Source organism: Diadema antillarum, unplaced genomic scaffold (assembly GCF_040938485.1).
Source record: "Diadema antillarum isolate AM-2024a unplaced genomic scaffold, OU_Dant_1.0 seq00000373_RagTag, whole genome shotgun sequence".
Lineage (NCBI taxonomy): Eukaryota > Metazoa > Echinodermata > Echinoidea > Diadematoida > Diadematidae > Diadema > Diadema antillarum.
In genome coordinates, this window is record NW_027271373.1 from 611,423 (window position 1) to 625,490 (window position 14,068).

The 14,068-nt window shown below is 40.6% G+C and overlaps 1 protein-coding gene across 1 annotated transcript in view; it reads right to left on the reverse strand.

The window, feature by feature from the left end:
• The window catches only part of LOC139731448 (ketosamine-3-kinase-like), a 31,293-nt gene extending 17,491 nt beyond the window's left edge, over positions 1 to 13,802 (reverse strand). The window contains exons 1-5 of the mRNA XM_071642332.1: positions 13,756 to 13,802; positions 12,879 to 13,100; positions 9,659 to 9,846; positions 9,051 to 9,234; positions 6,636 to 6,831 (exon numbers count right to left, since the gene is read on the reverse strand). Of these exons, the coding sequence (XP_071498433.1) occupies positions 6,636 to 6,831; positions 9,051 to 9,234; positions 9,659 to 9,846; positions 12,879 to 13,019 (709 nt within the window). The 5' untranslated portion in view covers positions 13,020 to 13,100; positions 13,756 to 13,802. The remainder of the gene's footprint in view (positions 1 to 6,635; positions 6,832 to 9,050; positions 9,235 to 9,658; positions 9,847 to 12,878; positions 13,101 to 13,755) is intronic.
• Positions 13,803 to 14,068: the final 266 nt, after the last annotated feature.

Genomic DNA, 14,068 nt, shown 5'->3' on the forward strand with positions numbered 1-14,068 from the left:
TTTTGAATGGACTCCCGCTATCTACTTTCAGGAGATTAAGTTTGCTACGCTGAACGTTTCACGTTATAAAAGAACCTTCTTCATCCCCATCCGGACAATAGAAAGCGTCGCGTACATCATCATCCCCATCCCGACAATAGAAAGCGTCGCCTAAGCAACCGCATCCTGTGTACCACCGATGCTGATGTTGTTCTTTTAGTTTTGTGGAGCTCTCTGCCGGGTGTGCCGGGTGGGCAATTTACTCCAAAAAATATATTCAATTTAAATATACACTTAAATTCAATTATAAAAACCTACACTATACTTCTGATTATTTACAAAATCTAATAATAATAATAATAATAATAATAATAATAATAATAATAACAATATATATATATATATATATATATATATATATATATCAATATTTACAATCGAGATATTTACAGAGAAAGAAAGGGGACACGTTTTAAGAAAAGATATCGCCTGCCTATACTCCTGCACCGACATGCAGGGTTACGCCGTTCCCGTCGGCAAGCAGGTAGAGGACCCGCCCGCCGACGCCGGTGAAGTCTCGGCCTTTCCCGGGGGCAGGCGCCTCTAGTGTTAGCCTATATGATAGGCGGGGATATCATGGAAGAGGAGGGATGATAGAAGAATAGAGGAAAGGGTGAGGACAGAACAGAGAAAACAGACACCGATGCTTTTCGTCCCGTCTCTTTGTTGGGTATATCGGAGCACTAGACCATAAAGTCTTTGTAGATCCGAGCGTGCATCGTAAGAGGGCTTGCTCCATTCAGTCGATTTGAGCGACATTATAAGTCGTCTTTAAGATGACAATAGCCTTTCAAACACAAAGTTCAAAATTGATACGCCTCTCTAGCCTGAAATAACTATTCTATATAGACACTGAGGTGTCCAACAAGTTCAAGAAAAGGAAAATTTGGCTCTTGCATAGAAATGGGCACATGGTGCAATTCAAAGCATAAGATACTCATTCATAATTGTAAACTTACCCCAACGTTTGAAAGAATGCATGTAACTGAAAGAAAATATCTTTAATATGTTAAATGAAACAAACCATTGGAAATCGGAGAAATCTCTCCACCTGAAGCTTAACAATATATTGTTATATCAATAACAGTCAAGTTTCTTTACAACTCGTCGTAGCTACCATCAACCTTCTTGGCGACCATTTCTTCGCACTCAGCCGGAAAAGGACAGCTGAAACAAGTTCTGCAGTCGAATTCCCGTTTGAAAGCTGGACAGAATCTCTCCTCCAGCTCTTAGGTATTACAGGACGACATAGATTTTAGCAATTATATTACAACCATCACGAAGGCCGACGACCAGTTGAAGTAAATGCCGCAACAGAATAAAAAGGCAAACCCGGTGTTAAAATACAAAGATTTGATTCAATGGTGTGTCAAAGAACACAAATATCAATGTATTCTACAGCAACAAGAATGACAGAAGTTAACGGAGTTTGACAAAGAACGACGACCAGCTGAAATAAGTATTAGAATGTTAGTCTAGTTCCCGTTTGGAAGTCGGACAAAATCTCACCACCTGATGCCAAACAATATTATATCACTAACAGTCAAGTTTCCTTACAACTCGTAGCTACCATCTTTTAGTATCATCACAAGCCCCTTTTTACACTTTCACGGATTGCTTCACGGATGACCACGGATCGTCATCCGTGGTGTTCCGGCATGCAAAATATCGATTTTCCTTTCAATGCCGGTGTGAATACAGTCCCAACTGGTTGTCTACACGGACAAGTACGGAAGCTACAAGGACAAGTACGGTGCCTTCACGGACAGACAAGGAATGAACGCGGACCACAGCGGAAACGATACGGAGCTAACACGGATATCAAGGAAGAGCACGGATGCAACTGGGTCCCTTCGCGGTGTTTACGCGGATATCCCCAAAAAGTTGACACATTACATTTGCTTTTTCTTTTGATACTTTATCATTCTTGGGCGACATGCTTCCAGAGCTAAGTAATATGTAACAAGCACACCAGAAAATCTACAGCAGATTACATACGCATCTGCTTGTCGACATCATAAAGGCATATCTCTTTGTTGCAAAATCTCATTTTGCGGGAACATAACAACATAAACAAAGCAAAACGAACTAAGACAAATCAACCCCCCCCCAAAAAAAAAAAAAACAGCAAGAAGATGTGTGTGGGTCACTTGAAGATTCTCATGCGATATAAACCTACTAGACGAGTCTATTGGTTGTACTGATGGGTGAAGATGTGAGCAAATTTCTTTGACTTTCTGAGCTTGTATTGGCAAAATATACACGAATTTCTCATCCCGGATGGAGCCGATGCTAATACGGACGTTCCGATGTCTTCACGGAGGCAACACGGAGTAGCCGGTGCCTACAAGGAAGGAATACGGATGCAACACGGAGTAGACGGTGCCGACAAGGAAGAGTTTGTATTGATTTCCATCCGTGATGTCCGGGATGAAAAATTAAGCAAGCTCATTTTTTTTTTTTCGGCGGACATGCCGGATGATCAAGGATAATGTCGGATGACTTCACGAAGTCAACACGGTCATGCCGGAAATAGTACGGATGATCCCAGACCGACGATCCATGGTCATCCGTGATGCAATCCGTGAAAGTGTAAAAGGGGCTTATAGCGACCAATTCTTCGCACTCGGCCGTGAAAAAAAGAGTTCCGTGTGTGTGTGTGTGTGTGTGTGTGTGTGTGTGTGTGGTTTATTTTGTATGTGTGTGTGTGAGTTCCCGAAGACATCATCTCCCGAAACATAATGGCAAGTGAAAACATTTGCATAATTTTCCTTTGGTGCTAGTTTCTGGTTGCGGAAAGAGGGCGAAAAAAAAAATCCGCCTTTACAGTAAAGTTAAAAGGCGAACGCAGATGACATTCTATGGTATGTTGACAACATGAAATCAATTTTTTCTTTGTTTTGTTTCTTTTTCTAAGAATAAAAAACAATAAGAACAGTTAACAGGGATCGACAAAAGCGGGATGGACAGCTGAAACAAGTTCTTCAGTCGAATTCCCGTTCGAAAACTGGACGGAATCTCTCCTCCCGCTCTAAAATTTTACAGGACGACATAAATTTTAACAATTATATTGCAACCTTGACGAAGGCCGACGACCAGTTCAAGTAAATGCCGCAACAAAGTAAAAAGGTAAACCTGGTATTAAAATACACAGATTTGATTCAATGATGTGTCAAAGAACACAGAAATCAATGTATTCTATGCAGCTACAAAAATGACAGAAGTCAACGGAGTATAACAAAGAAAGACAACCAGCTGAAATAAGTATAAGAATGTTAGTCTAGTTCCCGTTTGGAAGTCGGACAAAATCTCTCCACCTGAAGCTTAACAATTAATTCGATAACAGTCAAGTTTCCTTACAAGTCGTCGTAGCTACCATCAACCATCTTAGTGGCCAATTCTTCGCACTTGGCCGTGAAAGAGAGTTTCGTATTTTACCGAAACCAAGACATCATCTCCTGAAACATAATGGCAAGTGAAAACATTCGCATAATTTTCTTTTTGCGCTAGTTTCTGGTTGCGCAAAGTGGGTGAAAAAAAATCCGCCTTTACAGTAAGGTTAAAAGGCGAATGCAGCTGACATTTTTGGTATGTTGACAACATGAAATCAATATCCTTTTTTTAGCATAACAAACAATGAGAACAGTCAGCAGGGATTGACAGCTGAAACAAGTTCTGCAGTTGAATTCCCGTTTGAACGCTGGACAGAATCTCTCCGCCCGCTCTAAAATTTTACAAGACGACATAAATGTCAACAATGATTACAACCACGCGAAGGCCAACGACCAGTTGAAGTAAATGCCGCAACAGAATAAATAGGTAAACACGTTGTTAAAATACAAATATTTGATTCAATGTTGTGTGAAATAACAAAAAAAAAATCAATGTATTCTACAGCAAAAAAAAATATGACAGAAGTTGTCGGAGTTTGACAACGAACGGCGACCATCAAATAAGTTTTGCAACGATGGTCAAGTTTTCGTTTGTAAACCGGACAAAATCTCTCCGCCGTGTTTCCTACGCGTAAAGACAAGATAATACAAATTCAATGTCTATCTACTGCGGTCAAGTCTCCTTTCACATCGCCGTAACTACCATTTGCACAAAAGACAGAAAGTCTTCCTGTTTTTCACAATTATCTATAGCAGCGAGAATACTTTTCTTTTCTCGTGAAAACGCAAAACTTCCCATTCATTATCGTACTCGGCATTGCGAATCATATCACCCAGCGGATTAGCTGTAGCCACGCGTTTTGGACGTTGCTCGACGATGGAACAGAGACGGAATTTCGGTGGTACTGTACAGTAATGGTAATTCGTCGGGACGATATGCGACGTTTTAGATCACACGGATAACAGGCTTTATGCTGTGACAAGTAAAGCTGAACAAAACATAAACTTGAACACGAACGGCATTGAAACGAAGCCATGTAGTCAGAACGTCTCCCGACGGTTGAACAATGATTCGTCGGGAACGATATGCGACGTTTTTAACAAAAGAAACGCAAGGCACAATAGAAGCCGAACTTTGAAAATAGCTAGTAAGTCGGGACGAAGAGCGACGATTAGTGAAAGGGAATCCTTTCTCTATCGTCGCTTATCGTCGGGACGAATAAACAAAGGTATGAATAGAAAGTACGTGTATTCATATGCACGGTTGCTTATTCATATGCACGTGACGCCTGTTCATATGCAAATCATCAAACATGCACAATGCGACATCGTCGCGACGAAGATATCTCTCTATCAGGTTTTTCTGTGGTGCCTTAGTAGAACATGTCAATGAGAGTTTGAGGAAAATTGGACAATCCGTTCAAAAGTTATGAATTTTGGAAGTTTCTGCTCAGTCATGGCTGGATGAGAAGACTACTATAGCTTGTGATGTCATATGAGTACAACTATATAAAGAAAGTATAAAGAAAATTCAAGATATTCTCACTTTTCTCACATAATAAAAGAACACTCGACTTCTCTCTTTCAGAAGTCAGGGGAGATAATATTACCCCTAACATAAGTCAGTAACTTGTCGAAGAAATGTGCACTTTATTCAAAAAGTCAAGTTTTGTGAAATTCTCTTATTTTCCTTATATTGTTGTACGCATGTGACATCATGCACTGTAGTAGTCTTCTCCTCCAGCAGTGATTGCACAGATACCTTAAAAATTCATAACTTTTGAACGAGTTGTCGGATTTTCCCCATACTTTCACTGTGTTCTACTAATATTGTTGCCCTCACTCAATCTACATGTATATGAAGGTGAACTTGTCCTTTAAGGGATATATATTTCTTTCATTTTATTTACTTCATTTCATTTCATTTCATTTCATTTCATTTCATTTTTATTTTCATTTCCAAACAATGTACATGTATATTACAAATTGCAAAATAATAACAAATTCCATACTACATAACATAAGACAGGTGTCTTATTCACCAATCACTGAGCTTTTGCCCAACAGCCAGTGTTGGTTCTAATCCTTATAGCATGCAGCGGGTACTGCATAATCATTCATTTTGATGAAATTCTGACTGATGAAATAAGACGTCTGTCCGGTGATCAGGAGGTTGTAGGTTCGAATGCTGCTTGAGTGTGTATGCTAATAGTTTCATTCGTCATGGCTACTACTAAAACTCTGATCAATTCAGTGCTTAATGTACACTGCTGTAGGGCAATTTGTCAATCAGTTGCAATAAAACAACTTGACACAAGAATTCAATCAAATATGGAACATAATTCTTCACACAAAATGTACAAACATTATTCTTATTTCCATAAACTGATTACAAAGGCCTGAACCACTTCTATGGAAGTACTTGTAAATATTTCTAAAATAAGAGAACCTTGGAGACTGACTAAAAAAAAAAAAAAAAAAAATGAAGCCCCTGTTCAATATGTCACTACAGGCTAAATCTGTCCCCACTTGCCCACCCCAAAGCTTCTTTCAAGGTGAAACAACATTTACTCCTGTAGCAATTTCTTCGGTCTTATTTTCTCCAAGGACTTAATAGGGTTAGGGTTGTGATAGGGTCTTAGGTTTATGTGAGGATGAAGGTTAGGATTATCTTTGCGGGTAGAATTTATGTTTTACTTAGCATGCAGATATTTCATGGGAACAATTGTCGCATGAGCAAACATTATGGAACCTCTTTTGAAGCACTTAAAAGAGGTTATGTTAAAGGGATGGCATAGTATTGGTTGAGATGAGGATCCAGCTTTGAGCTTTTGCAGGATACTCAGAAACCACTTAAGATATGTAAAAGAACATACGCATTTAAGAGGAACTCGAAGTTTATTTGACGAAAATTGGCACTGAAATGGCTGAGATATCAAAAAACAAAATGAAATAAAAGGATGATCCCATATCTTATTAGGATCAATTTGTTTTGGATATCTTACTCATTTCAAAACCAACTTTCAACAAATAAACTTTGAATTCATCATAGAATTTGTATATGCTCTTTCATACATGTATTTCATAGAAAAAGAGGTTTCTCATTATCTCACAAAAAACTTGGAAACCTGAAGCCCATCTCAACCAGCCCTGTAAAGGAACAAGGCACAACATAAGCAAGGCATTTTATCATTACTTACTGACCTGGGCAGTCTTCCAGCTGTCCAACATTCCCTCCCCAAAGGTCACCGTGGAGTAGGGCAGGGACGATGTCCAGTCCATGGAAGAACTCCGGTATCTTGCGCTCAAGGCGCGGCCAAAGCTCTCTGGCCTCCCGGTCCCCGCTGTCCCTCTCGATCAAGTCCAGCTGGAACTTGAGCCGCTGCTGGGCGTAGAAACTCTGGGAGAGCAAGCGGAGGAAAGGACGGATTCTCAACATTTGCACTCTGGCACAGCAATCACTCTGTCCTCAAGGAGCTATGACTCATGATGGTATAGTCCAAGTTACAGTTTTTCTTCTTTTCCTCTGCTTATTTTTGTGTTTGTTTGTTTTTTTCCTGCTTATTTTTATTTTCCGCTTTTAAATGTATACTCATATATTTTGCACTACATTAACTTCTCATAAATATTGCATTCCAATTTGAAAGAACTTACGTAATCTTGAAAATGAATCTGAACTGAATTGAATTCTAAGACTACACACACTCAAAAGTATATATGTGACCCGCTACAACAAAATGATCCTAAAGTCGGGCGAGGTCGATTATTTGAAAATTGCATGATATAATCTCCTAATCTTTCTGCTTTAAATTGATATATAACACATTTTATAAAAATAATCGGCTGCGGAGATATCGATGTTTACAAGAGAGCATGTCGAGACGTCTGGAAAATCGCTGTTTCGAGAAAAGCGCCCTAAAAGTCTTCCTTTCGACGCAATCGCAATCAAGGGACACGCAAGTCAGTTTTCACCTCTGGACAATAGAAGGTAAGCCCTAGCAACCCCCGAAGAGTTCAATCAAGCACATCAGCGTCGGCGGTCTCCTCACCAACCAATCAGTGACCAGGATGTGAGAAGCGGCTGAGCATAGCGCACCCCGCCCGCACGCAGCAGTCGACTGGGTAGTGTGCGAGCTTCACGCTTCGGTTAGCAGCGAGCAGCAAACTGACCAATGAGATCACTCTGGTCGTTGTTAGGGGCGGAACCTATCTGTGGCGCTCAATCCAAATTTTCGAACCAGTTTCTGCTTCGTTGAAACGCCAAAAAACATGGCTCAGAAAAACGCTATTTTTTTGTCTTTCCTTTGATCATTTGCTTCAAAATTTCGACAGATGATAGAAGACATGTTAGACTCCAATAATATATCAAAATAAGAAAATCGTAAGTTTTGACCAATTTTAATGCTCTGACTTCAAACACGATTTTCACGGCTTCGACCGTGCGCGACTTTAGGACCTTTTTGTTGTAGCGGGTCACATATCATATTCCACACAAGAAAGAAAATGTAAAAAGACAAAAGGGTCTCAATGTACTGATGGAATATGCAGAGGGGATCCATGGTGCTTTTTTTTTAAATTCCATAAAAGATAACTTTTGGGAAGAGGTAATCAGCAAAGCAGAAGAGCCTTTCCATCATCATCATAATAACATAATAATACAACACGTTTATATTGCACCATCATACAGTGTGTGTGTAGGCAATCAATCCCCAGATCACCACAATGATTACAACACATATTGCAATTATCAGCACACTTCTGACTCAAGAGTGGTTCCTGACAACCAAACATAGCAAAGTCTCATGCATTTAAGCCGGATTTACAGTTTTGAGAGTTGGTTTACAAGCGGAGGTGAATTCACATAATACTTTTTAATTGGTCCTCTGAGGAGGCAGGATGGGGCAATCAATACTGTCATGTAGCTCAGGTCTGTCAAAAGACAGCTATTATAACATCCCTTTCACGGGAGAAAAAAGACGAACTACTTTCTCAGAGAAGCCCCACATCAAGTCTCTACCTCTGAAGTCACAGTATGTGTCAACCTCCCAAGAGATGGTCAAGGCACCACCAGTACACATCTCTCTCACTTTCCTCAAAGCACATCCTAACCCTTTCCATCCTTTTCAATGTTGATCACAAACAACAAAACCCTCTCTCTTTTAGGACGGATAACAAGTCAATGACACTGATCAGCCCAAAACAAGAAACTTTGAAAAAGCAAGGAATATTTCAAATATGTAACTTAAGATAGAGGAGAATCATTGACGGCACAACTGGAAGAGCTTGTTGTCCTTGATTTTTCTCTCTATTGACTGGCTCATTGTATATGTGAGAAGTGTAGATTTGCGCTGCAATAAAGTGACTTCATGTTAAACCTAGACTATCAGATTATAACAGAGTCTTCTTGTGGTGTAATTGTAACACAGATCCACAGAGGTCTGAGCAAAACGCAACAGTACATATAAATAGCAACCTTGCTGAATACCAATAATGAACAGCAAAGAGTAAGGTACAAAGGTATTAGCACAAGAATAGGTCAGAACCCACGACCTTGAGACTGCATCAATCACTTGATTGTGAACTGGGGGTCAAGGGTAAGATGTCACTGTTGCCACTCACCACCCAATCATCAGTCCAGGTGTTTTCCTGGGGCAGGTAGCCACAGCAGGTGGTGTCATGGAAGCCAAACTGGCTGATGTAGCTTGCAGCACCCTCTCTGTGCCCCTTACCGTCACCAATGCCTTCCACTCGCCCCTCATCCTGTTTGCCCTTGGCTCGGAGTTCACCGTTGTGGAGGTGCATTCTGAAAGACACGTTGGTATACAATTATCTGCCATTTCTACAAAGAATTAATTTTCCTATAAGTCACCAACAATGAGCTGATAATAAGTCACTGAAGTGCATGAGTGAGCACTCACTACACAAACTAGTAAGTTCAGACCTGCTATGTGCAGCCTGAATTCAATCGTTTTGGTACTTATGAGTATCTATGAATGAGAAAGCATCCTTAAAATCCTTAAAATCCAATCAATTTAATCATCTGTTCCTGGTGTCATTATCAACTTTCAAAGAAAATTTAATGCATAATAAACTTTTTGAATTATGTTGCAAACAGACAAAGATTGTAACAAACAGGCAGACAGACAAACAAACCAATGTCAAGAAAAACATGACCTCCTTGGTGGAGGTAAATATGGAAATGTTAATTTGCTCTGCTTTATCTGTACCTGGCAAGCTGCTTCCCAAGGGTGGCAGAGTGCCTGTTCAGTCCCCCAATGTCAAGGTGCTCCATGATGAAGATGGCTCCAGTGCCGGTGGGGTTGTCAAGCACTGCCACGGGTTTGGGACACCGGACTGTGTTTGTGGCAAGAATCGCTTCTAGGCTGGCTTTCTCCCCATCAAACATCCTTCTGGCCTGGAAATATTAGCATAAAAATTGACTCAAGAATAAAAAGACTTGATAATAACAAAAATAGGTACAATGTGAATGCTCTTGAATTATTCTAGCTTCAAGGTATCATAAACACTTGTATTCGGCAAGTAATCTTATAGTTGAGTCATGGATACCTTGATGATTTAATCCCAGTGAAGCATCATACTTGTAGTCTGCAAGCCAATGTGAACACAAGTTATCAATGATCTCAAGCGTAACCTTTGCAAGCACTGAATACAGCCTGGTGAGTGAACACCCTAAATTGAAACCGCTACATGTTCATATAATTGACATACAGTGGACAGTTCTTTGTTTTCAGTCCACCATGAATACAGTTATTAATCATCACTGGTACTGCTAGTAGCTGTACACATCAAAATTTTGTGCAAATGCTTACTTTGAATGTAACAGGGTTTTTGTGTGCAGGACAACACTTCCCAATGTTTATCAAGTGGTGCTCAGTGATGAAATATGCAGCACTGTGTCTTTGATGATAAGATCATCTGTTGGAAAGACTTCCTTGTCCCCTCCCCACTAACTTATATTGCCATAAATTTTAATACCACTCTACACTACCCTACCCAGGTTAGCTTACACATGGATACAGACTGTCCCCAGCACTTGCCAAATGTGCACGTATTCATGAGTTTGCACGTAAGCTAAAGGCCATGTCACACCATTCCGGGCAAGCTACGCGGGCTTGTGGCGAGGAGGTAGTTTCCAGCACGTAGAAGATTTTCAGCAGGCGAACAAGAATGTTTGCAATTTTCATTCATGCCTTGTCATACCGTACGGGGGAACTTCTGCGGCTTGACTTGCGGGGAAACGAATTTACTCCCTGGAGCTCTCCGCAGTTGGTCCGCACCTGACAGTATCTAGCGCATAGTTGCCCGGAGGTGCTCACGCAAGTCCGATTTAACCGCAGCCAAGTTTTGAGCATGACCAAAACTTTTTCCGGGTGAGTCGCGGGAATGCCCGTAGAGGTCCACGCAGAATGCCAGTAGGAGACCCTTAGCGGCAGTACTTCCCGGGCAATTCCCACGCAGGTACTTCGCAGTCCCATATGCAAGTACCACAGAAAAATGCTAGTACAGGATATTTTTTTTTTAACATTTTATACCAGAGGACTATCACATCAGGAGAATATCAAACAGCAGTACCACACAGGAGTACCACACAGGAAAATTGTAAGGCAGAATCAACTGAAATTTATAACAAAAATATAAACAAAAAAGCACATATTAGTATTCCTCAATTAATTGATAGATAAGTTATGCTGTGAATTATAGCAATTGATTTGCCCTTACTCATATTGTCCTATACTCCTACAGTATTAACTATTTAGTGAAAGTGCTGATGTAAAGCATGAGAAATTTCATAAGGACTTCTGTGGTACTCCTGTGGTACTCCTGTGGTACTCCTGTGGTACAAATTTTTACATATCTCATGAATATTCATAAAAGGCACTCCAGATTTTAGAAAATACATATATGACTTAAAAAGTCAAAGTATTAATGATGGGACTTACTTTGAACTTTATGAAAGATTGTCTGATTATGTTATGTTATTCCCAATATCATAGATATTGTTATGAAAGTGTAATTTCATATCTTGATAATAAAGTATAATCGACTTAGTAACCATGCCTTAATGCTTTACGGATAGACGGCCATATATATATGTACTGATACGGTCAATGGCTACCTAGGAATAGAATATGACTAGGAAGTCTATATAGATCTATTATAGGACTAGAATGGCACTTGGCCATTAGACTCTCGTTTGAGGTTATATGTTAGGAGTAGGACAGGTTATTAAGTAGGGCCATGTTTGTCCTGAAATCCATGACTCACCTATCAGGAATATTCCTTGATATGTGGCTAAAATTCTCCCAGATTTTTTTTTTCGATCTATCCTGTGTGGTACTCTCCTGTGGTACCATGGAAATGCTGTGTGGTAGTGCCCTGTGGTAATGATCGACCTGTGGTACTGTCCTGTGGTACTGTCCCAAAATACCACAGGACAGTTCCTGTGGTACTGTTCTGTGGTACTAGTCCTGTGGTACTGCCCTGTGGTACGTCCCAAAATACCACAGGAATTCCTGTGGTACTGTCCTGTGGTACTACTCTGTGGTACCGGTCCTGTGGTACTTTCCTGTGGTACTCCCCTGTGGTACGTCCCAAAATACCACAGGAATTCCTGTGGTACTGTCCTGTGGTATGTCCCAAAATACCACAGGACAATTCCTGTGGTACTGTCCTGTGGTACTTTCCTGTGGTACTGTCCTGTGGTACTGTCCTGTGGTACCATCCTGTGGTAATTACCACAGGAGTACCACAGGACTTTTTCGTAAGGGGCAGCCAAGATAATGAAATTCTGTGAGATTTCAGCCATTCCTTCACTGAGTTGTCAGCCCCCACGCGACTGGTACAAAGGTCACACAGTATACTCGCAAGTATAACGCGTCCAGCAAGTAAGACACATGCGCTGACTTGCACAAATCCTTTTCCGCCCCCAGGAATGTCCGGTACGCTAGAAAATCCCTACACGTAACAAGCCCGAGTAGCTTGCCCGGAAAGGTGTGACAGGGCCTAAACACGGTTGCGGGTAAAAAAAAATGCGTGCGCACCTCCAGGTGACTACTTTTGAGATACATGCTAGGTACTGTCATGTGCGGATCATCTACGGGGACCTCCGGGAAAGTCAAAATTGTTCTTTGCAAGTCGCACGCAAGGCTGGTGTGACACGGCCTTAAGGAAGGTAGGGTAGTGTAGAGTGGCAAGGCAAAATAAGTGGGGGGAAGGCATAAGGAAATCTTAGGTCATCTTCACAAATTCATAGTTCTGGCGAGAAGAAATTCCACTGATGGTAAGTTTATCAGGCGAGCAGCTGATGGATTTGTTATTATTTCTTTACAATGATACAAATAATTCTTAACAAGCAATATCATATCACGACATAGTGTGATTTGAAGTCTTTATCAAAAGTAACAGCCAACACAATACAGAGCTCACCTCATCCCTGCCATTAACTTTCACAAAATATTTGCCCTTGTCTGTGTCGTAGCTTTGGCCGTCACTGATGCATCCTCCTCCACCACCACCAAAACGTTTAATGCGACTGGCATTCACAGCTTCCTTGATTAGCTTCTCCATGCCTCCTTCATCCAAATCCAATCACTGTCTGACAACTTGTCAACATTCACTTCTAGATCTCTGTCCAGTCAGAAATGAGACCTGCATCACAATATGTGTAAAAAATGAACATCAATTGAAATGCGAATTATCACACTAAAACTTTTTAGTAAAAGTAAAATAAATTCACAATATTATGAGCCGACACGTCTACTATCCGCAATCCAAATGGCCAGGGCTTGGGTTTGATTCCCAATTTGATACAACCATGACAACAGCTACAGTCTAGCTGAGCAATCATGTTGTTCCCTTTTACAAAGTCAGTAAATTTAAAGACCTAAACGATTAAAGTTTTGTAGGACTAAAGTTATAATTTTAATATAAGAGAATCACGATTCATGTTCGTAGAGTATCCCTCTTCATTCAATCATTCATTCATTCATCACATTTTAACAAGTAAGTCAGTCGAACAGATTTAATTACACGATTTTATCATACTAGGCGCCACCTGGATAAATCAAAATCTCTAACATAAATGTATTCTAAATTTACGAACAATATTTTCAATACATGGGACTACACAGTGTCGAGTAACAAAAATCAGAAATCAGCATGGAAGCGCCGCTGCGTGGATTACCGACACCACAATAGATCCGAAATTATAATTAGGTCCACAAAAAGACATATAATAATGATATTCTTTGAAGTAAGATGTGGTGTTAAACCACTGATCTCAGATCAGTGTGTTAAACGGTACCTGCACCTAGCACCTGACCACCCACCCCAGTGCTTACGCCTCCACGCCTGACCGCTTTGGCGTGGTGGTTCTTTTGGTGTTGCTTATTGATCGATCGACAGGCAGGGGATTCCCCTGTGTTGTGAACATGCAGCAGTGCTCACTGAATACTCAGCGAGCTTTGACGCAAAACAAGGAAAAATGACAATACAGCTGTTCCAGTTTATGTCCTGCCCATAAAAGAGTATAAGAAAAGGAGAAGAAAGAAGAAGCAAGAACGGAAAGTTCACAAAAGTCAAGAACGACAACGGCTATGTCATTAGCATAACTTGAT